Genomic DNA, 24,794 nt, shown 5'->3' with positions numbered 1-24,794 from the left:
CTTCCTCTGTTGCCCAGGCTGGAGTGCAGTGGCACAATCTTGGCTCACTGCAACCTCCACCTCCCAGATTCAACCGATTCTCCTGCCTCAGCATCCCAAGTAGCTGAGATTACAGGCACTCGCCACCACGCCCAGCTAATTTTTGTATTTTTTTAGTAGAGGTGGGGTTTCACCATGTTGGCCAGGCTGGTCTCGAACTCCTGACCTCAAGTGATCCCCCCGCATTGGCCTCTCAAAGTGCTGGGATTACAGGCATAAGCCACCGCACCCAGCCAAATGATGACATATTTAAAGGTTCCCGGGATAGTGATTGGTACATAATAAGCACTCGAAAAAAAACACAAAACTGAAAGAACAAACAGGAAAACAAATAAGTGTGTGGCCCTGATAATACATTCATTACGTGCTTTTGTTTCTTAGACATGTCCTGGTAATGTTTATAGCACCATGAGGAAACAGGGGTGAGAAACGTTGACCCTGACGTGGCGGGAAATGGGAGAGGAGATGTCCTGAGGGTGGTCGTCGTGACTCCCCACAACAGAGGCGGAGACTCAGAAAAAACTCACAGAAGCTTTGACTCGAAGTTACCTCCAAGCCAGTCAAAGTCTCTGTGTCCTTTTGCTGTTTCTTTTCTTGACCTAGTCCATGTCCATCTCCACAGATCACATCCTGGGAACCTTCCGATGCTCCATTTTAATTATTTCATTATCATTATTTTTTTCTCCTCAGTGACCCCCTCCCACCCATAATATGTTTTGATACCCAATCTATGGCCACAGCCATCTTGTCCTGCCATGGCCTCCTTGGTGGCTTCCTCTGTGATCCACTCCATGATCTCCTCAGTGGCCTCCTCCATGTCCATGATGCCCGCCATGATTCACTCCGTAGCCATCTCCATGGATGTGGCTCAGTCCATGGGCCACTCCATGTCCAAAGCCACATGTTCCTCCGTGTCCCTTTTCAAGTTCTCCTCCATGAACCAGTGCATTTCCCAGGCTGTGGAATGTCCCAGAGCCCAGGCCCAAGTCCAGGTCCAGACCAAGGCCATGGCTGTGGCCATGGGGGTAATAAACACAATTCCTCAGGGGAAAGAAAAGGTCTCTCTAAAAGAAAAAAATACGTATATTGATCAATGAAAATTAAGTCTCCTCTCCCTAATCACCATACATGCCTGTTTCACCGATGTCAGATTTTCGCTTTTCCAAACCGCCTATTTTCTCTTCTCTTTACCACCATCCTTACTATGATCTCTGTCTCTGTCTCTCTTTCTCCTTGTTCTTTTACTCTTTCTCTCTCTGAGAAAATAAGCTTCCCTGTTACCTTATTAACATATTCTCTTTATGTGACTACTCAGGCCCTTGTTCTGCAGATCCTAAGGTGATGTGTTTTTGGAATTTCAAGACAAAGGTAAATCCATACCCCTACGTGAAAGGCACAGAGACTCACTTGACAGACAGTCTTTCTCTTTGTTAGTCAACTAAGGAAGCTGAGGACAGGTATGTGGAATTGAGAGCCCTCGAAAGCTGTTTACACAGAGCCTTGAGATTATAGGCATGAACTTCAGAATCTAACCAACCTGGGTTAGAGTCTTAGATCTGTCACTCACTACATGTGCTGGGGCAAATAGCTAAGATCATGGAGCTCCAGATCCCTCACTTATAAGATGAATATAATATGGCCACGGGATTGTAGAACAGATTAAATGACATCATGCATTTTAAACATTCAGCCTTGAGCCTAGCACGTAGTAAAAACTCAGTGTCCACTTTTGTTATTCTCTCTTGATCTTGCAAATGAAATAATATAGTAATTTAGGGAGTAATTCTTAGATGCTGGTATTTATTATGTAGCCCACATGTGGAGAGAGGCTGAGAATTCTAAAATAAAGAACCTCAGCAAATTGACTATATTATCCAAACCTTTTGTGGCTTCCGTAAGTATTTTTTATTTGTCCATTTTTACCAGTGGTATGTTGTCCAACACTTAATAACAGGCTCTCCGAAGGAAAAGTGCTGATTTGCAGTGTTTGACAATTGCTGTGGTGTAAATATTTCCAGTACAGCATATTTTAAGCTACCAGTGTCACTCCACTCAGCTCAGAATTGGGAAGAACTGCACAATCTCTTGTGGACCAGGATGAGCCAGCTCCAGCACACCACTGATTTATACTCTGCTTCACTCCTCAAATGGGAACTTACCCACAGGATCACAAGAAAATAGGAAGAACATAAATAAATGTGAAATCAAGGTAAGAAAAATATGTATTCAAAGAACAATCAAGACCAGAGAGCAGAGATGGAGTGGGAGGCCAGAGGGTAACATTCACAGGCCGCATAAGGAATTGCAGAGTGCTGTGAGGACCAGAAATTTGTCATACATGAGACAATCAGAAGCCTGCATTTTGGATGGCTGAGCATTTTTATGTTTCTTTCTTTCCTTTCTCTATTTCTCTCTTTCTTTCCTTCTTTCTTTGGTCTTTCTTTCTTTCTTTCTTTTCTTTCTCTTTCCTTCTCTTTCTTTTCTCCCTCTCTCCCTCTTTCTTCCTCTCTTTCTTCCTTTCTTTCTCTTTCTCTCTCCTTCCTTCCTTCCTTCCTTCCTTCCTTCCTTCCTTCCTTCCTTCCTTCCTTCATTCCTTCCTTCCTTCTCTTTCTTTCGAGACAGGGTCTTGCTCTGTCACCCAGGCTGGAGTGCAGTGGCGTGATCTCTGCTCACTGCAACCTCCGTCTCCCAGGTTCAAGCGATTCTCGTGCCTCAGCCTCCCAAGTAGCTGGGACTACAGGTACATGCCACCACTCTTGGCTAATTTCTGTATTTTTAGTAGAGACAAATTTCACCATGTTGGCCAGGCTGGTCCCAAATGCCTGGACTCAAGTGATTTGTCCACCTTGGGCTTCCAAAGTGCTGGGATTACAGGCGTGAGCCACTGCGCCCAGCTGCTTCTTGCTTTCTTTATGTTTATGTCCTCCTTGTTCTCTCTCAGTATTTCCTTTGTTCTCTCAGTATTTCCCTTCACTTTGGCCCCAACTTCATCTTTTCCCTCCTCTTTGTCTACTTTGCTTCTCACTTTCTCTGACTTAAGGATTCGCTGTGATCCTTATATCAGGCTAGGTGATTCTTTCCTTCTGAGTGCACCAACTTACTCCCCTTTCTCATTCTGGATTTTTCCAAAGCACTGCTGACATGATTTCCCCCACCATTAAGACCTGCCTTCTCTCCAGGCTCCCCTATGAACCCACCCTGGTTACTCACCAGACAAAAACTCAGTCCTACTGACAATCCAACACCAGCCACGACTGCAGCCAGGGAAATGAGGATGATAGCCCAGGGCTGTAAATATCCACTTGGTTTGATCACGTTTGTGGGCATGTGGCTCATGCTAACTGTGTTCGTGCCCGTGGACACTGGGCCTGTTTCCTGGGAGGTGCTGCTAGTTGGCTCATGGGTGGATCCTGTGGTGGTCCTGACGCCAGGGGCTGAGGTGGTAGATGATGCTCCCCTAGTAGATGTATCCAGGCCAGAGGTGTTTGGGACTGTTCCTGGCACAATATGGCTGGCAGCAGAGGCCGTGGGGTCCATTCCAGAGGTCATGGTGACAGAGCTGGAGGCGGTGGGTCTGGTTCCAGTGGTCTTGGTGCCTATGAAACAGGTCACACAAGGTGATGCATTTGTAGCAGAGATGATTAAAGAGGAATGGGGGTGCTTAGAGCAGAGGAGTGTGAATCTAACAAACCTATGGTGGAGGTGGCTCAGGAGAGGGGTGATGGGGGAGGAGAGATGGTAGAAAGCGATTCTGCTGTGCCCATGTCCCCAGAATGGAGGTGGGTGTCGTACAGAGAAGGAAGTAGAATGTGTCACCTGGTGGGGTTGGTGATGGAGGAGGCAGAAGGTTGAGGAAATGTGATCATGATGGGTTCAGAAGTGGAAGATCTATTTGACTTCGGAAGCTGCCATCCAAATAGAAGACAGCGGGCTGTTTAAAAGGAATGAATTAACAGCATTTGCAGTGTCCTGGATGAGACTGGAGACTATTATTCTAAGTGAAGTAACTCAGGAATGGAAAACCGAACATCGTATGTTCTCACTGATATGTGGGAGCTAAGCTTTGAAAATAGGAAGACATAAGAATGATGCAATGGACTTTGGGGACTTTGGAGGAAGAGTGGGAGGGGCAAGGGATAAAATACTTCAAATATGGTGCAGTGTATACTGCTCGGGTGATGGGTGCACCACAATCTCACAAATCACCACTAAAGAACTTACTCATGTAACCAAATAGCACCTGTATCCCAATAACTTATGGAAAAAAATTAAAAATAAATAAATAAAATAAAATAAGTGGGCAGGCTGGAATACAAAGCGGCAGGCCCTGCTTCTCTTGTGACTGTGATCACTGGGCATAAGGAGGGAGCTGGAGGAGGAGATGACAGAATTGGATTCACTCACAGGCATGCCAGTGGCCGTGGCTGGGACAGAGGTGACATCATCTACCACACTGTGGTGGCCAGCAAAAGTGGGGTCAGTGTTCTTGGGCAGATGTGGGAGGACCTGACCCAAGTGGAGAAGCTGCTCACAGGGACAGGAGTGGGGGGGCTCAGACAGGTGCGAGCGAGAATCAACACAGCAGAGGCGGTGGTGGCAGCTTAGGTAGCAATGGGTGTGCCTAGGTCAGAAGTGGTTAAAATAGGGTCACAAACAGCACCAGTGACCAGAATAGAGGTGAGTGTGCTTAGAACCAAGAGGATAGAATCAGATGCAACCAGCTTGCTGATGGCAAGTGCCAGAGAATGAACAAAGTTTTTTGGTCTCAGACTGGAGCAAAGGTTGTCAAATATTTTCTGTAAAGGTTCAGACAGCAAATACTTTAGGCTTTTGGGCCAGGCAGTCTCTGTTGCAGATACACTGAAAAGCGGAAAAGCAGCTGGAGACAAACAGTAAATGAATGGGCATGACTATGTTCCAATAAAACTTTACAAAACCAGGTAACGGGTGAGACGTGACCCATGACATGTGGTCTGCCAGCCTCTGGACTAGGGTCAATATATCGATAGGAGGTGGCGGTGTCACAGATGATAGGTTGAATAGAGATAATCTACTTGGCACCGAACTGGGAGCATTTCACAAAACTGTGATGGGCCAGCAGAGTTGAGGCGGGCTTGCTGGAGGAAGATGTGACAGATATAATGCACTTGTGGTTTATTATATTTTGTGATTCTGATTGCAGTGGAAGTGGTGGGCAGTTAAAAACAAACAAAAAAAAGGTGAGACCAGAGTAGAGGCAATTAGGATTCTAGAAGAGGAAATTTTTTTTTCTTTTTTTTTTTTTTTTGACATGGAGTCTCACTCTTGTCGCCCAGGCTGGAGTGCAGTGGTGTGATTTCTGCTCACTGCAAGATCCGCCTCCCAGATTCACACCATTCTCCTGCCTCAGCCTCCTGAGTAGCTGGGACTACAGGCGCCCACCACCACACCCAGCTAATTTTTTGTATTTTTAGTAGAGACACGGTTTCACCATGTTAGGCGGGATGGTCTCAATCTCCTGACCTCGTGATTTGCTTGCCTCGGCCTCCCAATGTGCTGGGATTACAGGTATGAGCCCCTGTGCCCAGCCTAGAAGAGGAAATTATATCTAACTGTGTGGTGGCTTGATTTGAACCAGGGCAGAGATGATAGAAACAGGTGAACAGCTGGTGGTTGCCACTGGAGTTAAAATGTGTGGGCTCAAAGAAGACCTGGGGGTTAGTACCTGACATAGCTGTGTTGGTGATTGGCTGAATAGAAACGTCAGTGGCCTTGGTGGATACAAAAGTGGTGGCAGAGACAGTGATGGAGGCTGCAGTGGCCCCAGAAGCTGTGATAGAGACTGTGGTGGTCTCAGAGCCTGTGAGGGAAGTTGCAGTGGGCTCAAAGCTTGCAGTGGAAGCTATGGTGGTCTCAGAGCCTATGATGAAGGCAGTGTTGGTCTCAGAGCCTGCACTGGAGGATGTGGAGGTCTCAGAACCTGTGGTACAGGCTGTGTTGATCTCCGAGCCTGCTGTGGAGGCCGTGGTGGTCTCAGAGCCTTCAGTAGAGGTGGTGGTGGCATCAGAGCCTGCAGTAGAGGATGTGGTGGTCTCAGAGCCTATAGTAGAGACCATGGTGGTCTCAGAGACTGTGGTAGATATTGTAGTCATCACAGAGCCTGTGGTAGAGGTCGTGGTGGTCTCAGAGCCTGTGGTAGAAACTGTAGTGGTCTCAGAGCCTTCAGTAGAGGTGGTGGTAGTCTCAGAGCCTGTGGTATAGACTGTTGTGGTCTCAGAGCCTGCAGTAGAGGCTGTGGTGGTCCCAGAGCCTGTGGTGGAGACTGTGGTGGTCTCCAAACCTGCGGGAGAGGCTGTGGTGGTCTCAGAGCCCATGGTAGAGACTGTGGTAGTCTCAGAGCCTTCAGTAGAGGTGGTGGTAGTCTCAGAGCCTGTGATATAGACTGTTGTGGACTCAGAGCCTGCAGTAGTGACTGTAGTGGTCTCAGAACCCTCAGTAGGGGTGATGGTAGTCTCAGAGCCTGTGGTAGAGACCATGGTGGTCTCCAAGCCTTTGGTGGAGACTGTAGTGGTCTCAGAGCCTTCAGTAGAGGCTGTGGTGGTCTCAGAGCCTGTGGTAGAATCTGTGATGGTCTCAGAGCCTGCAGTAGAGGCCGTGGTGGTCTCAGAGCCCACAGTAGTGACTGTAGTGGTCTCAGAGCCTTCAGCAGAGACTGTGGTGGTCTCAGAGCCTGTGGTAGAATCTGTGATGGTCTCAGAGCCTGCAGTAGAGGCCGTGGTGGTCTCAGAGCCCACAGTAGTGACTGTAGTGGTCTCAGAGCCTTCAGCAGAGACTGTGGTGGTCTCAGAGCCTGTGGTAGAAACTGTAGTGGTCTCAGAGCCTTCAGTAGAGGCTGTGGTGGTCTCAGAGCCTTCAGTAGAGGTGGCGGTTGTCTCAGAGCCTGCAGTAGAGACTGTGGTGGTCTCAGAGCCTGTGTTATAGATTGTTGGGGTCTCAGAGCCTGTGGTAGTGACTGTAGTGGTCTCAGAGCCTTCCGTAGAGGCTGTGGTGGTCTCAGAGCCTGCAGTAGAGACTGTAGTGGCATCAGAGCCTTCAGTAGAGGTGATGGTGGTCTCAGAGCCTGCTGTAGAGGCTGGGATGGTCTCAAAGCCTGGAGTGGAGACTGTAGTGGTCTCAGAGCCTGTGGTAGAGGCTATGGTGGTCTTAGAGTTTTCAGTGAAGACTGTGGTCATTTTAGAGCTTGCAGTGGAGACCTTGGTGGTCTCAGAGCCTATGGTAGAGGCCATAATGGTCTCAGAGCCCATGGTGGATGCCATAGTGGTCTCAGAGCTTGTAGTAGAGGATGTGGTGGTCTCAGAGCCTGTAGTAGAGGTTGAGGTGGTCTTGGAGCCTTCAGTAGAGGCTGTGGTGGTCTCGGAGCCTGTGATGGAGACTGTAGTTGTCTCAGAGCCTTCAGTAGAAGTGGTAGTGTTCTCTGAGCCAGTGATAGAAACTTTAGTGGTCTCAGACCCTGTGATGGAGACTGTAGTCATCTCAGAGCTTTCAGTAGAAGTGGTAGTGGTCTCTGAGCCAGTGATAGAAACTTTAGTGGTCTCAGAGCCTGTGGTGGAGAGTGTAGTGGTCTCAGAGCCTTCAGTAGAGACTGTGGTGGTCTCAGACCTGTGGCAGATACTGTAGTAGTCTCAGAGCCTTCAGTAGAGGTGATGGTAGTCTCAGAGCCTGTGGTAGAGACCATGGTGGTCTCAAAGCCTGTGGTGGAGACTGTAGTGGTCTCAGAGCCTTCAGTAGAGGCTGTGGTGGTTTCAGAGCTTGCAGTAGAGGCCATGGTGCTCTCAAAATCTGCAGTCAATGCCGTGGTGTTCTCAGAATCTGCAGTAGAGACTGTGGTGGTCTCAGAGCCTGCAGTGGAGGCTGCAGTGGTCCCAGAACCTTCAGTAGAGGCTGTGGTGGTCTCAGCACCTGCGGTGGAGGCTATAGTCATCTCAGAGCCTTCAATGGTAGTGATGGTGGTCTCCAAGCCTGTGGTTGAAACTGTAGTGGTCTCAGAGCCTGTGGTAGAGACTGTGGTGGTCTCAGAGCCTGTGGCAGAGACTGTAGTGGTCTCAGAGCCTTCAGTAGAGGCTGTGGTGGTCTCAGAGCCTGTGGTAGAATCTGTGGTGGTCTCAGAGCCCATGGTGGAGGCTGTGGTGGTCTCAGGGCTGGTATCAAAGTCTGTGGTGGTCCCAGAGCCTGTGGTAGAGCCTGTGGTGGTCTGAGAGCCTTCAGCAGAGACTGTGATCATCTCAGAGCTTGCAGTGGAAACCTTGGTGGTCTCAGGGCCTATGGTAGAGGCCATAGTGGTCTCAGAGCCCATGGTGGATGTCATAGTGGTCTCAGAGCCTGTAGTAGAGGCTGTGGTTGTCTCAAACCCTGTAGTAGAGGCTGAGGTACTCTCAGAATCTTCAGTAGATGCTATGTTGGTTTCAGAATCTTTAGTAGAGGCTGCAGTGGTCTCAGAGCCTGCAGTAGAGGCTGCAGTGGTCTCAGAGCCTGCAATGGAGACTGTGGTCTCAGAGCCTGCGGCTGAGACTGTGGTGGTCTCAGAGCCCATGGTGGAGGCTGCAATGGTCTCAGAATGTGCAGTAGAGGCTGTTGTGGTCTCAGAGTCTGCAGTAGAGGCTGTGGTGGTCTCAGAGCCTATGGTAGAGACTACAGTGGTCTCAAAGTTTATAGTGGATGCCATGGTTGTCTCAGAGCCCATGGTAGAGGCTGTGATGGTCTCTGAGCCTGCAGTGAAGACTGTGGTCATCTCAGAGCTTGCATTGGAGATCTTGGTGGTCTCAGAGCCTGTGGTAGAGGCTGCAGTGGTCTCAGAGCTCATGATGGATGCCATGGTGGTCTCAGAGCCTGTAGTAGAGGCTGCAGTGGTCTCAGAATCTGCAGTAGACGCTGTGGTGGTCTCAGAGCCTGTGGTAGAAGCCATGGTGGTTCCAGAGCCTGAAGTTGAGACTGTGGTGGTCTCAGAGCCTGAAGTAGAGGTTATGGTGGTCTCAGAGCCCATGGTAGAGACTGTGGTGGTCTCAGAGCCTGAAGTAGAGGTTATGGTGGTCTCAGAGCCCATGGTGGAGACTGTGGTGGTCTCAGAGCCTGCAGTAGAAGTTGTGGTGGTCTCAGAACCCATGGTGGAGACTGTGGTGATCTCAGAGCCTGCAGCAGAAGTTGTGGTGGTCTCAGAGCCCACGGTGGAGACTGTGGTGGTCTCAGAGCTTGCAGTAGAGTTTGTGGTGATCTCTGAGCCCATGGTGGAGACCATGGTGGTTTCAGTGCCTGTGGTAGAGACTGTAGTGGTCTCAGAGCCTGCAGTGAAGATGGTGGTTGTCTCAGAGCCTGCACTAGAGAGTGTGGTAGTCTCAGATCCTGCCGTGGAGGTGGTGGTGATCTCAGAACCTGAAATAGAGACTATGGTGGTCTGAGAGCCTATGGGGGTGTAGGTGGTGGTCTCAGAACCTGCTGTAGAGGCTGTAGTGGTCTCAGAGGCTTTAATAGGGACTGTAGTGGTCTCAGAGCCTGTGGTAGAGGCTGTGGTGGTGTTAGAGCCTACAGTGGAGGCCATAGTGGTCTCAGAGCTCATGCTGGATGCCGTGATCACCTTGGAGTATGCAGTTGAGGTTGTGGTGGCCTCAGAGCCTGCCGTGGAGGTGGAGGAGGTGGTCTCAGAACCTGCAGTAGATGCTGTGGTGATTTCAGAGCCTGTGGTAGAGACTTTAGTGGCCCCAGAGCCTGCAATGGAGGTGGTGGTGGTCTCAGAGCCTGTGGTAGAGACGGTGGCGGTCTCAGAACTTGTGGTGGAGGCCATGGTGGTTTCAGAAGTTATGGTGGAGGCCATCGTTGTCTCAGAGCCTGCAGTGGAGGTTGTGCTGGAGGCCATGGTAGTCTCAGGGACTGTAGTGGAGGCTATAGTAGAGGATGTTGTGGTCTCAGAGACTGCGGTGGAGGCCACGATAGTTTCAGAGCCTGCAGTGGAGGCTGTGGTTGTGTCAGAGCCTGTGGTAAAGGTCCCAGTGGAGGCTATAGTAGTCCCTGAGTCTGTGGTGGAGGCCGTGTTGGTCTCAGAGCCTGTGGTAGAGTCTGTGGTGATCTTAGAGCTTGCAGTTAAGGCCATAGTAGAGGCCATGGTGGAGGCCGTGGTGGTCTCAGAGCCTGTGATGGAGGCTGTGGTGGTGTCAGAGCCTTTTGTGAAGTCTGTGGTATTCTCAGAGCCTGAGGTGGAGGATAAATAAGGTGGGGAATGGATTAAGGATGAATTTGCAGGTTTAGTATAGCATTACTTTAACATATACTCAGTACTGCTTGCTCATTTATTTATTCAGATATTGAGGGCTTAATATGTACCTGGAATTTTACTAAACTCTGGGCATACTCCTGTTAGCAAAAGAGATATGGGCTTATAATTTAGTAAAGAAGAGAGATACAAAATAAAAACATATAAATACACATTGGCTCAGGTGCTGTTAAAGAAAGCAGTGGTGCTGCTTTAGGTACTAGAGTCAGAAAAGGTCTGTCTGAGGAACTGACATATGAACTGAGATCTGAAGGATAAGAAGGCAGCCATTTGGGCAAGGCGCGGTGGCTCGTGCCTGTAATCCCAGCACTTTGGGAGGCCAAGGTGGGCGGATCACCTGAGGTTGGGAATTTGATACCAGCCTGACCAACGTGGAAAAACCCCATCTCTACTAAAAATACAAAATTAGCCGGGCATGGTGGCGCATGCCTGTAATCCCAGCTACTTGGGAGGCTGAGGCAGAATAATCACTTGAACCCGGGAGGCGGAGGTTGCAGTGAGCCAAGATTGTGCCATTGCACTCCAGCCTGGGCAACAAGACCAAAACTCCATATCAAAAACAAACAAACAAAAAAAAAAAAGTCAGTCTCCGGGAGGTAAAGTCTTCCAGTTTTTGCTTGTCTAGAAATGCCTTCATTTCATCTTCATATTGAAAATATTTTTACTCCGTGTAATTCTAGGTTGATAGAGTATTTTTTGTTTCAGTATTTTAATGATGTTGCTGCTTGAGCTTCCGGTTGTCACAGTTTCTCACAGGAAGTCAGTTATCATGCTTGTCTTTGCTCCTCTCTATATAATGTGTCTTTTCGTTTCTAGCTGGTTCTAGGATTTCCCATTTATCACTGGTTTTTAGTTATTTGATTACATTGTACTTTGGTATGATTTTTTAAAGTTTATTTTGCTTGATATTTGTTGAGGTCTTGGGATCTGTGAGTTTATAATTTTCATCAAATTTAATTTTTTCAGCTACCATTTCTTTAAATATTTTTTCGGTTCCTTTCCTGGAACTTCAGTTACACTTATTGTAGACAAAATATTGTCTCACAAAATCACTGGTATTCTATTCATTTATTTTCAGCCCATACTCCCTCCACCCCATACTCCCTCGTACCCTCACAAGATTCTGACAACACATGCCAGGCTGCCACTCTGTGGAGAAGTCCACTTCACCCAATTTAGTTTGTTTCCTTTCTTTCTTTCTTTTTTCTTTTTTTTTTTTTTTGAGATGAAGTCTTGCTCCGTCACTCAGGCTGGAGTGCAGTGGTGCGATCTCAGCTTACTGCAACTTCCACCTCCTGGGCTCAAGGGATTCTCCTGCCTCAGCCTCCTGAGTAGCTGGAAATACAGGCGTGCACCACCATGCCCGGCTAATTTTTGTATTTTTAGTAAAAACAGAGTTTCACTATGTTGGCCAGGCTGGCCTCTAACTCCTGACCTCAGGTGATCTGCCCACCTCAGCCTCCCAAAGTGCTGGGATTACAGGTGTGAGCCACCGCACCCGGCCCCAGTTTAGTTTCTTATCTCCTTCTCTCGGCCACTGCTGTCTCCCCTTCTGTCCAACCCTGATATCTGCTTTCCTCTGCCTCACCTGATGATCTGGGGCTTAATCATTCAGAAAGGGAAGAGAAAGTAGAAAACAAAACTGATTTATGTTTTTAAAAAATCACACTCAGCATGCTGTGTGAAAACTGGCATGTAGGAGGGCAAGAGTGATAACAGAAAATTGGTTAAGAGTAGTAATCATTGCTTGGACTAGGATGGTAGCAGGGAAGATACATTTCAGTGGATGAATACAAGCTATGTTTTGAAATTAGAAAAGGAAAGGAAGTCAAGAACAACTTCTGGCTTTGGGGCTTACACAGAGAGTTAGAAATTTGTTTTATTTATGTGAACGAATAGGGATGAAGTGGAGGTTGGAAATATTAGAGATTTTGAACTTTTTGTGCCCATTAGATATCCAGGAGACTGTTTGTTGGCAGTTAGAAACCTGCACTTAGTTCTCAGAGGAGAAATCAAAACAAAAGATATAAAACTGGAGGTTATTTAAATATGCATGGTATTTAAAGCCTTGAGGCTGACTGAGATCATTTGTCTGGGAGGGTATAGTTGGAGAAGTGGGCGCTAGACCAAGCTCTGGCTGCTGCGTCATTCAGATAGAGGAGGAGAGGCGAATGAATGAGACTGAGAAGGAGCATCCAGTAAGATAGAAGGAAAACTCTAAAAAGTGAATCAAGGCAGTCAAGAGAATAGAGAGGCTCTAGAAAAATATGGTAGTTAGCTGAATTGATTTTTGCAGAGAGATCAAGTAAGATATGGCCTGGGCCACATCCACTAGATTCAGAGACAATATGGAAGTGAGTGTTTAGTTTATTGAAAACAGATTTTCATGATGGGATAGCCCCCAATTGGAATGAATAAAAGTATAAATAAGTATATATCGAGGCTTACGGATTTCACAGAAGAATAAAAAGTAGAGAAATAACAAAGACATACCTCCACAAGGACAAAGGATGGAGAGATGACAACAGCAGAGGAGATAAATGTTTTTTTTTAAAGATAATAGCAGAAGGATGAGTGGTAACTCTCCAAAGGGAAAGCTTCAACATACAGGCCTCCACTGGGGGTGAGAGTAAGTCAACTACTGGTAAATTATTAATTCTATGGAATCCTGGAAAGATTCAGGAGTTGCAGCCAGGTTCCTCTGAAGCTTTGGGTGTGGCATGTGACTAAATACAGGAAAGATGGTTGAAATACAACGTAGCTAGGGACTGTCTCTCAGCTCCAGATCCCTCCTTCCACTCAAGGAGTTGGATGACTACACCTCTCTCCCTTACAACAGCTTAGGATTTTATCTCTGGAGATATTGAAACCAAAGAAATTCTAGACCAGTGATCTCAGGCACTGCTGAGGGCAGAAGTGAGTTTTACTGAAACTGTGCAATTAAGGAAATGCTTACACCCTGAACTGTAAAACCCTCATTACCTCTTCCCTTACTCAGCTTCCAGCACTTCCGCAGCTATGCTAGTATGCTCTAGACAGGATCTGGAGAATTCTTCTTGTGGAAAGAAATTAGACAACACTAGATACTGAAATTTCAAGGATCTTCCCAATCAAAACTGCCACGTCTCTGCTAAGTTACCCTAAAGCTAAGTTCGCCAGCTGACATGCCCTACCCCTGCACACAAGCTTCCAGGCATCATATTGTTGCCTCACTTTCAAATGCAAAGGACATTCTGGGATTACCAGATATTTGAGGAAAATCTCTAGCTTGAAATATAGAGACCAAAACAAATATCCCTATGAAGCAAAGTCAGAGAGAACTGAGACAGTGCAAATAGCAAAACCAACTTCAAATGTCCTCAGCAATATAAGAGAAAGTATAGCACCACAAGGTCAGTAATCTAAATAATATTCAGCTAACTACCACATTTTTCTAGAGCCTCTCTATTCTCTTGACTTCCTTGATTCACTTTTTAGAGTTTTCTTTCTACCTTACTGGATGCTCCTTCATGGGAAGGAGTGAAAACAAACAAACAACAACAACAACAAACAAATAAAAGATGCCATTTTAAAAATGATTGTAAACAAAAAAAGATCTCTTTGAAATTTTAAAAAAACCCTCAAAATTCACTAGAAGGATTTGAAGACTTTAGAAGCTGAGGAAATCTCCCCAAAAGAAAAATAAAATGACAGAATTGGAAGACAGAAGAAGAAATACAAGAAAATTAGTGTCAGTCCAGGAGGTCAAACATCCAAATCATAAGATTTTTCAGAAAGACAGAACAGAGAAAGTAGATGAGAAGCAATTATCAAAGAAAAAAAAAGCAAGAAAAATTTTCCAGAACTGACTGATATAACTTTGTACTGTACAAGTTCCTAACATAATGAAAGAAGAATCCATACTATGGCACCATATCATGAGATTTTAGAACAGTAGTTTTAAAAATCTGAAATCATCCAGAAGAAAAAAAAATGGTCTCTTACAAGAGGTCAGTAAACTAAATGATATCAGTCTTCACAATCTAGAATCTAGAAACAGTGGATCAATGCCTTCATAATCCTGAGGAAAAATCGTATCCATCCTAGAATTCTATAACCAGTTAAACTATGAGTCAAATGTGAGGGTGGAATAAGACATTTTCAGACATATAAAGTCTATGGACAGCTAGGGCCATTTTTCTCTTCTTCCTGGGCACATGGCTAAGTTACATTTCTCAACCTCTCTTGTAGCTAGGTAGGGCTACATGTGTAAGCCCTAGTCAGAGGCCCCTAAAGGGAAGGAATACATATTAATTTCCATTTCATTTATTTAAGAGTAAATACCTATTCCTTGATTTCTGCCTGTATATATATTTTTATTTTCTGTTTATTATCATGTTTTCATATCTTAACAAACTTTTCTAGCTAGGGAGAGATAGTACCTTCCAGGCTAGCCAATTCTTAGAAGTAGCAAAGGGCCCAGCCAGGAGCATGAGCTGATATGCAAACTAACCATTCCAGAGCCATAGGTCCTCTATCTGGCCCATATACTACAGGAAACAATATTTATCTGCCTTAGTCATTCCAAAGCCAAGTACCAGGCAACTAGGTAGTAATCAGCTATATAGCTCAAAGAACACAGGAATTATTCAAACCAGCCAATCCTAAACTGTTCGCCTTGCCTTTCCTTGCCTTTCCCACAGAAACCCCAATAAAAGGAAAGACCTAAATAAACCTTTCCTTCACTCCTGTCTTCTGCCTCCTGACTACCTTGGTGTCTTTCTCAGGTGGTCCGGCATGGCAGTGCCATGCCTCCTGTCTCTAGGGCCTGTGAGCCTCTCCTCTTGTGGCTGCACCTTGACTGACTGTATCATAAAATAATACAAAATACTGTTCTTCTGCCCTCTCCTTGGGCTGAAATGATGATGACACTGGAAACCATATGTTGAAAACGGAACAGTCATATTCACCCAGGATCCCTGAATGACTGCATGGAGCAGAGTTCCCACCATCCTATAATACTTATCTTAGGACTGGTACAAGGGAGAAAAATAAACTTGTTTATTTTTCAAAGTCACTTTCGCGATCTCCTTGTTACAGCAGCTTAGCATTACCCTAACATTGCATAAGGTTTTAAAATAATTTTCCACCATAAACTCTCTCTCAAGAAGCTTCTAGAGAAAGTGCTGCCCTGAGATGGAAAAATAAATCCAGAAAAAAGATAGGAATTTACAAGGGAAAAAAGGGAATTTCCAGAACGTTGCGAATACAAATTGCAGGACAAGAGACCTAGCAAGTAACCAGTACTGGTTGGACAGAGGCTTCCAAATGGGATTGCTCAAGGGAAAAAAGTGAAACTGATAGATTGCCTCATGTGTATTGAAAAGACAGGGATAATTCTGGTAGAGGTTTGGGGATGAATTAATGGTATATATGAAGAAAACTATGGAAATTTTAAAAATGAGGCTATTGTTAATATCTAGAAAAACAAAAATTACAAGAACGGATGGTCATCACAATACAATTATATGATCCAGTTAGAAATGTTACTGGAGGTAACATTTATAGTTTTTATAATGTCATCACAATGCAATTATATGACCCAGTTATAAATGTTACTAGAGGTAACATTTATAGTTATCATAATGTAAACACTAAATGCAAATTTAACACCAAAAATTTGGTACAATCATTTTGGGAGAATTGTGAGCAGGAACGTGAGACATAAGTGTACAGAGGGAGTAGACTAACCTAAATCTTCCTTTTCATTAGAAGGAAGACAATAAATCATTCCCGAAGCAGGGAAGAAAAAAAACCTCAACCAACAAAGAAGTAATGGTAGTAAGATAATTTATGACTGGGTGCAATGGCTCAGGCCTGCAATCCCAGTGCTTTGGAAAGCTGAGGTGAGAGGATTCCTTGAGCCCAGGAGTACCAGGCTGCAGTGAGCTATGATGGTGTCACTGCACTCCAGCCTGGGTGATAGAGCGAGACCCTGTCTCTAAATAAATAGATAAATGTAGTATGAAGGTAAATGCCAACAGGAACCCTGGGAAGCAGGACTCAGAGTAAGAAGTAGTTGGGGAAAGGGAGTCAGGGGCTGAAGTTTTATGAGAAGCCTTGTAGGACTACAAGTTTTTCTTTTTTAAAACTACTTACATGCACTACCTAATATAATAAAATAAAATCAACAAGTGAATGGGAAGTGAGAAGTGACATAGCAAATGTGGGGAAGGCCTTCAAGAATGGGGGTGAGGGGCTGGGCATGGTGGCTCACACCTGTAATCCCAGCACTTTGGAAGGATGAGGCAGGTAGACTGCCTGAGCTCAGGAGTTCAAGACCAGCCTGGGCAACACAGTGAAACTCCATCTCTACTAAAGTACAAAAAATTAGCTGGGTGTGGCGGTGTGCGCCTGTAGTCCCAGCTACTCGGGAGGCTGAGGCAGGAGAATCGCTTGAACCCGGGAGGAGGAGGTTGCAGTGAGCCAAGATTGCGCCACTTCACTCTAGCCTGGGTGACAGAGTGAGACTCCATCTCCAAAAAAAAAAAGAATGGGGGTGAAGAAGGAGAGTGGAGGGAGAGGCGGGGTGGCTGAGGAGTGATGCGGGGACATTAGGATGGACATCATTCAAACAGTGTTTGGTCCAGGGACCTCTGGGGTCACACTGTCTGAGGGACTCACGCCATCCCACCAAGCCTACTGAATCAAGATCTTGCTTGGTGGGGTGTCAGGACCTGGAAAGCCAAGTTTTTAATCATCTCCTTGGATGATACTTGTGCATACAGAACTGAGCTTGTTTGGATGCTGATGAAAAGGATTCAAGAAAGGTAAAGTGAGATGGGAGAGAAAAGAGAAATGCACTGAGCAAAGCCCCTGAGACAGCAGGAGGATGAGAAGGCACCCAGCGTTCAAATGGAGGAGTTGGTCCTTGCTAATCCAATGTAATGGGGCTACAGGAGAGACAGTGGGTCACTTTAAAGACCTAGTGGTGGGAAACGAGGAGGTGCCTGTCAGCACTTGCATGCTTGTTCCCTTTTGTAAGGGAATATTATTTAAGTCTATGTTTTACAGTAGACCAAGAGTTCCACGGGGGCCAAGACCATGGCATTTCCCACTCCATTCCTCACCGTGGCCTAGCACGCAGCAGTGCCTGGCCCAGAGGAGGAGCTCTATACATGTCTGTTGAATGACTACATGAATGACAGTTTCTTCTGAGGTAAGGGGACTCTTGCTTAAAATCAGACAGATAGGACTGGAGTTCGGGATTAGGACAGGCGACGGGTGGATCTGGAAGGCATGGGTAGGTAGAGAACAGCTGAAGCATTCAGGATGAAGGCAACAGGAAAGGGAAGAAAAAGAAGTGCTGAAGCGGCTGAGGGAGCGAATCCAGAGTAGGGTGCAGGAAACAGACACATATTGAGGAAGAAGGGGGAAGCACTCCAAATCCTCCACATCATCCAACCTAGACCTTCTCTTTCAACCACACCTCCCGCTTCTTGAAGTGCTATCCTACAGTAAAGGCAATGGAATGGATAAGCTGATTAACCTGGTGTCTTATAATTAGGGAAGATACGTTGATGTAAGAAATCAAAGACAGGAGTGAACGGAACTTTCTCAGACAGTCCATTGGAATCACACGGAGCCCAGTTCACTTCTCCCCTGGGCTATTTCCTTTCACAGCCACCTCTGATCCAATGCCAGAGCCAACCCCTCAGTGGCTGACCTCCAATTTGTTCCTACCAAGGAAATTCTCAGGGGATTAGACATGGATTTGGAATCAGGCAGCATCCAAAGAAGGATTAAAGCAAAAAAAAAAAAAAAAAAAAGTAGATGGTGCAGATGCGGTGATCAGGGAACACTTCTACACTGCTAGTGGGAATGTAAACTAGTACAGTCACTATGGAAAACAGTGTGGAGATTTCTTAAAGAACTAAAAGTAGAGCTACCATTTGATCCAGCAATCCCACTACTGGGTATCTACCCAGAGGAAAAAAAGTCATTATACGAAAAAGGTACTTGCACACACATGTTTATAGCAGCACAATTCACAATTGCAAAGTCATGGAACCCAAATGCCCATCAATCAACAGGTGGATAAAGAAACTGGCTTATGTATATGAAGGAATACACTCAGCCATAAAAAGGAATGAATTAACAGCATTTGCAGCGACCTGGATGACATTGGAGACTATTATTCTAAGTGAAGTAACTCAGGAAAGGAAAACCAAACATCTTATGTTCTCACTGATATGTGGGAGCTAAGCTATGAGGACTCAAAGGCATAAGAATGATACAATGGACTTTGGGCTCTAGGGAGGAAGGACGGGGGAGGGACGAGAGATGAAACACTACCAATAGGGTGGGTGCAATGTATACTGCTCAGTGATGGGTGAACCAAAATCTCACAAATCACTACTAAAGAACTTACTCATGTAAGCAAATATCACCTGTACCCCGATAACCTATGGAAAACAAACAAAGAAGGATTGAAGGATTTTTACTTGACTTTAGACTGAGATCCTGGTTTTAATTTGGAATTAAGAATGCTATTGGAACTAGAATTTTCCAGTTAAAAACAAAACTTTTATCCAAGATGCAAAGGAAAGTAAAAGTCTCACCCCCACCTCATTTCCCCAGCACCGCCCCTCACCGCCCCACAACTTGTGCTCACAGTCACAGCTCGGGGAGACTAATACAGATTTGCTTCTAAGATAGCATCAGAGTCATGGTCAATGGAATTGGGATCAGTACTGGCTTTTGCAGAAATGGGCAAAAAAAAAAAAAAAAAAAAGAATCATCATTGTTTCTGGAAGAAGAGTCATGCCTAGACAGGGGATCCCCCATCTCCTTCAGGCTTTATGTGGCCTCCATGCCCCTCTCCTTCCTTAACTGCTAAGTAACTTACTGGGTCCCAGAAGTCCAAAGAGAAGCAGCCACAGGAACCAGAAGGCTGGAGAAATGTTTCCTCTTCTCATCTCTAAATGATGCACATAGAAGTTGTCATTTAGATACCTGGGTTCCAAAGGAAGAATAGGTCAAAGAGGCAGAGAGACAAGGGGCAAACCCCCTGGGCCTTGATAGAAAATAAAGTTGCACAAAAAGACCCAAAGGCCAGCCACTGCCAGGGTAAGCCTTGTAGGCAGGTGGGATGGTTGCAGGGAGCCCCCAGATTGCTCCACAGTTTGGCTTCTTGTTTTTCTTCTTTTTTCCTCGCAAGCGTATCTGTGGCATTTATAGCTGATACTGAGTAGGAGAGGCCAGAGCTTTGGGTCCTCCCTCCCCAGGGAGGGGCATCTCCGCACTGTGCTTTCTGCAGGGCCATTTGGAAAAATGTACCCTACAGGAATCAAGGCGGAGGAGAGAGCCCAGTCGGTAAGACCAGAGGGCGCACACACGAGGAGGGGCAGGGAGAGAGGCAGAATGAGGGGATCAAACTTGTCGGAGTGGAAGGGACCCACCCTTTGAACCAGAGCTGACCTGAAACCTGTTTTCCTTGGGTATGCCTCATTTTCAAAGCAGGAGGCCTTTGTAGAAGAAAAAAGGAGGAAAAGAAAAGGAAACAAATGGATGGTAAAGGTCAATAGCAGTCTATCTGGGGGACACTGGGGATTTGGAGGGTGAGAAGAGCATCAGGACACACGCCCAGTTTTCTCCAGAGTGCTCCTTCCCAGCTGCAGAGCAGCACGTGGCTATGTGAGTGACACACTCCATTCCCCGTGAGCTCTCCCAGGGTGGGGAAACCGGACATTGAGTGAGTCTCACTTCTAGTATCAAGCGGAAGTGAGTAGGGAAGAGGATGGGGCATGGAACTGCCCATTTCCTTGAGTCAATCTTTGGCAATGGCTCTTAAGCATAGGGCAGGGACCCTAACTCACCTGGGTCCCTATTTCTAGGCTCACAACTAGCAGTTGATTGAAAGTGACCCCGTGTGACTCAGATATGCAAGGAAAAATGTAGTTTGACTTGCTATAACTCACCCAATTCAGTTTTCGAACTCTTTCCCACCAATGGCAGGGAAGGCTGGGGTTGGAAATGAGAATATGGGTTTAAGCTTGCCAAATATTGGTGATTAAATTTCATTTTCTTTTAAAAGTGTCTCTTTCGGAGGACATACTGTATGGTTCTGATTATATGAAAGTCAAGTACAGGGAAAAATCAACTGATGATGATTGAAGTCAAAATACTGGCTACCTCTGGGGTGGCACTGATGGGGAGGAGGCGGGGGAGGCTTCTGGGGTGAAGCCTTGACACATCTTGATCTGGAAAGTGGGTAGGTGAGTGTATGCATGTATTAAGATTCAACAATTGGCCAGGCACAGTGGCTCATGCTTGTAATCCCAACACCTTGAGAGGCCGAAGTGGGAGGATTGTGTGAGCCCAGGAGTTCAAGACCAGCCTGGACAACATAGCAAGACCCTGTCTCTATTTATTTAAAATAAATATGTTAAATAATTAAATAAAATTCAACGACTTGAGCACTTATGTGTCCACTCTGCACATTTTACTGCATATATTTTAAGCCTCAATTTAAAGATTAAAAACAACAGTCAAGGGTACAAACTTTCAGTTATAAGATGAATGAGTTCTGGGACTTTAATCACATGGAGACTATAATTAACAATATTGTATTGTCTATCTGAAATTTGCTAACACACACAGAAAAAAATGGTAAATATGTGTTGATGATGTGTTCATTAGTTCAACAGTGGTAATTATTTCGCAGTGTATACTCATCAAATCAACACATTGTACACCCTGAAAACACAATTTTTATTTGTCAATTATACCTCAATAAGCTTGGGGGGGAGAATTAAAAACAATAAAAAAGAAAAAACATTTGGTGGCTCATGCCTGTAATCCCAGAGCTTTGGGAAGCCAAGGTGGGCGGGTTTAGAGTTCGAGACCAGCCTGATCAACATGGTGAAACCCCGTCTCTACTAAAAATAAAAAAATAAATAAATAAAAAATTAGCTGGGCGTAGTGGCAGGCACCTGTAATCCCAGCTACTTGGGAGGCTGAGGCAGGAGAATTGCTTGAACCTGGGAGGCAGAGGTTGCAGTGAGTCAAGATCATGCCACTGCACTCCAGCCTGGGTGACAGAGTGAGACTCCGTCTCAAAAAAAAAAAAAAAAAAAAAAAAAAAAAAAGAAAGCAAAAAAAGAAAACAAAACAAAAACAATGTTTCAGGTCTCTTTTGGGTAAACACTTGGCCATACGAAATTTAATGTCCCTCTCGGGACTGTTTTTCCCATTTCAAGGGCTCTCCCCTCCTCCTCTTCTTTCTCGAACGTCCCCTGAGGGGGAATTTGTGCCTCCTACTGGCAGTGTGGGAACAGGACTTGGGCCCTTCAAGCTGGTATCTCCTGAGCTTCCTCTCATCCCATCTGGTCACCGGGATCCTGCACTGGCGTCCGACGACTCGGAGACACAGTACTACCATTGTCTTCATTTTATAAATAAGGAAACTAAATCATGGAGAAGTCAAGTAATTTGGCCAAACTCACAAAGTTAGTAAGTGATGCAGTCAGGAATTAAACTATCAGTCCAGCTGCAGAGCCTGTGCTCTTCGTCATGATAAAAGGAGGGTGTCATGTCCAAACAGGACTTTGAGTCTGGTCCCTGAATATCTTCCTCCAACCAGACTGCCTGTTCCCAACCTCGTCTGATGTAGAAATTCTGGAGCTGTCACTGTTAGAAAATACGCAGAATGTAAAACCACAAAGCTACAGAGGCCCAGCTACGTGCAATTTGCAAAACAGATGGACGAGTCATCGTAAGGGACATGTCAGGAAAATTAATGAGTTAGGAGCAGGTTGCTCGAGTGGAGCTGACTCGTCCGAGATCATTTTTTAAACGCCTCCTTGAAAAGGCTGAGTCATAAGGGTTCTGATGACTAGGGGGTTGGGGGGGGGGGGGGGGGGGGGGGTGGGGGGGGGGGGGGGGGGGGGGGGGGGTGGGGGGGGGGGGGGGGGGGGGGGGGGGGGGGGGGGGGGGGGGGGGGGGGGGGGGTGGGGGGGGGGGGGTTGGGGGGGGGGGGGGGGGGGTGGGGGGGGGGGAGGAAAGAGCACACAGGGGTTGAGGGCTTAGGACTTGGGTTTGTTTTAGAGAGTAAGAGATTAGTTTCGCACAGTGTAGGGAATTCCAGGGACCCGGCAATTATGTAGAGTACACAATTTATAAACATGGCATAGATTTGAAATTCGCCCTTGAATGACCTGTGCTGAAAGTTTGATTTAGGAAATGCCTGTGTTCCAGATTCTCGCTGCTGTCTCTCTCAACCTCACCCTGTCCCAGCTTAGATTTTCTTCAGCCTGGCTGGACAACATGTCTGCTTTCCCTTCTAATTTTAGTTTATCCCCAATTCAAGCAGAGTTCTTTTCATCACAAGGAGTCTCAATGGTACCTTCCATATAGTATATGGTTTATCAGAAAGTAACAAAAAGAAGTAAGATTTTCTGTGAAATACAGCCTGATATGGTCTATATCTGTGACCCATTTTCCCACAAATGGACCACTCTGATGGTGGCCACCATCCCTGGATTTGGAGATCTCTCCTACAGCTGCTTAGGCTTCTTCAGCTATCTGGAGCCACCATTTGTGTAGAAATGTACTATGTGCTTGAGTGCCCATCTTCAAATTTTTTGTCGTGTATACACTCAAAAACAATTTTGAAAAGTGTTTTCCTTCCTCTGTTTATGTTTAATCTAAATTTTTATCATACATTTAATTATTGCACAGAATATAATTTCTACCATGTTGTAAATATAGATATTGAAATAATAAAAGTTTTACTACTCTTTAAAATGTTTCCAATAGACTCTAAACACTAGCAGCATCTCAATACTCATCATTATCCTTTTTTAAATTTTATTTTACTTTAAGAGATGGGGGTCTCAGTATATTGCTCAGGCTGGTCTTGAACTCTTGGGCTCAAGCGATCCTCCCACCTCAGCCTCCCAAAGTGCTGGGATTACAAATGTGAGCCACTGCACCTAGCCTCCATTATCCTTTTGAATAACATATAAGCAAGCTCTTCCTCAATAGTCTAGGTTTTTAAATGGTTCCTCCTGCTCTATGAACTTATAGTTCCATTTTACTTGCCCCATATTATTCTACTGGTCTCTCTCCATATATAATATTAAATACCAGTAATATAAATATTCTACTGCTATATATGTATATGTATATAACAGTATATCTAATTAATAAACCTTATCTCTTAGAGCAGTTTTAGGTTCACAGCAAAATTAAGTGGAAAGTACAGAGGTCCCATAGACTCCCTGCCCCTACGCAAGCACAACCTCCCCGCCTCATTGACATCAGGGTTTACTCTTCTATATTCTATGGGTTTTGACAAATGTACAATGACATGCATTCACCATTGTAGTACCATATACAGTAGTTTCACGCCCTAAGAATCCTCTATGCTCCACCTATTCATCACCCCCCCCTCGTAACCCCTGGCAACTATTGACTCTTGACTGTCTTTTTAGTTTTGTCTTTTCCGGGATGTCATATGATCTGTAACATTTTTTTGCGTGAAAGGCTTTTATTGATCACCCTATCATACTCCTCTGCATCAAAAGATATGTTTATACACTTCTTAAAAATTTCCTTTGCCTTGTAAGACTCTGTGTTCAATTTATAGCCCCCCAATAACGTTTTGGTGAATTAAACAAAAATGCTTCTCTTGTGATATGTTTTTCCATATTTTCAAGAAAATATGGATCATTAACTTACCTAACTTTTTTTTTTTTTTTTTTTTTTTTGAGACGGAGTCTTGCTCTGTTGACCAAGCTGGAGTGCAATGATGCGATCTTGGCTCACTGCAACCTCCACTTCCCAGGTTCAAGCTATTCTCTTGCCTCAGCTTCCCATGTAGCTGGGACTACAGGTACCCGCCGCCACACCAGCTAGTTTTTGTACTTTTAGTAGAGATGAGGTTTCGCCATGTTGGTCAGACTGGTCTCAAATGCCTGACCTCAGGTGATCCACCTGCCTCAGCCTCCCAAAGTGCTGGAATTGCAGGCATGAGCCACCTCGCCTGGCCAACTTACCTAACATTTAAAAAATAACACAACTTTCAGAGCGCTTACGAAATGCAGGACTATTCTAAACCTTCACAATAACCCAGTGAAGTGGGTACTATTTTCACTGTCATGTTTACAAATATGGAAACCGAGACCCAGAAGAGTTAAGGAATTTGTGCAAAGTCACAATGAAATTGGATTTGAAACCAGAAATTCAATCTCCACAATCTGTGCTCTTAGCTGACATGCCGTATGGCCTCTCTATGTGTCTTTTATCTTAAGATGTAACATTAATCATTTGGAACTTACAACATCTTTCTTTTTGAAATCATGCAAAATACACAATTGTTACCTAAACCAAGAAACCAGTGAACAGGAAGCTCTTTCCCCTTACAGAAAATGGTGTACAATTCAGGGAAGAATGCTTCATAGCACATTGCTGT

At 45.4% G+C, this 24,794-nt stretch overlaps 1 protein-coding gene across 1 annotated transcript; it reads right to left on the bottom strand.

Moving 5' to 3' along the window:
• Nucleotides 1-839: 839 nt before the first annotated feature.
• MUC22 (mucin 22) lies at nt 840-19,296 on the bottom strand. Its single transcript, XM_050788322.1, is given in 6 exon segments — nt 840-1,103; nt 3,250-3,635; nt 5,744-7,438; nt 7,499-7,673; nt 7,676-10,257; nt 19,227-19,296. Coding segments are annotated over 6 exon segments (5,172 nt in total).
• Between the last annotated feature and the right edge of the window lie 5,498 nt (nt 19,297-24,794).

The sequence above is a fragment of the Macaca thibetana genome, chromosome 4 (genome assembly GCF_024542745.1).
Source record: "Macaca thibetana thibetana isolate TM-01 chromosome 4, ASM2454274v1, whole genome shotgun sequence".
Lineage (NCBI taxonomy): Eukaryota > Metazoa > Chordata > Mammalia > Primates > Cercopithecidae > Macaca > Macaca thibetana.
This window is presented reverse-complemented; position numbering and strand designations above follow the sequence as displayed.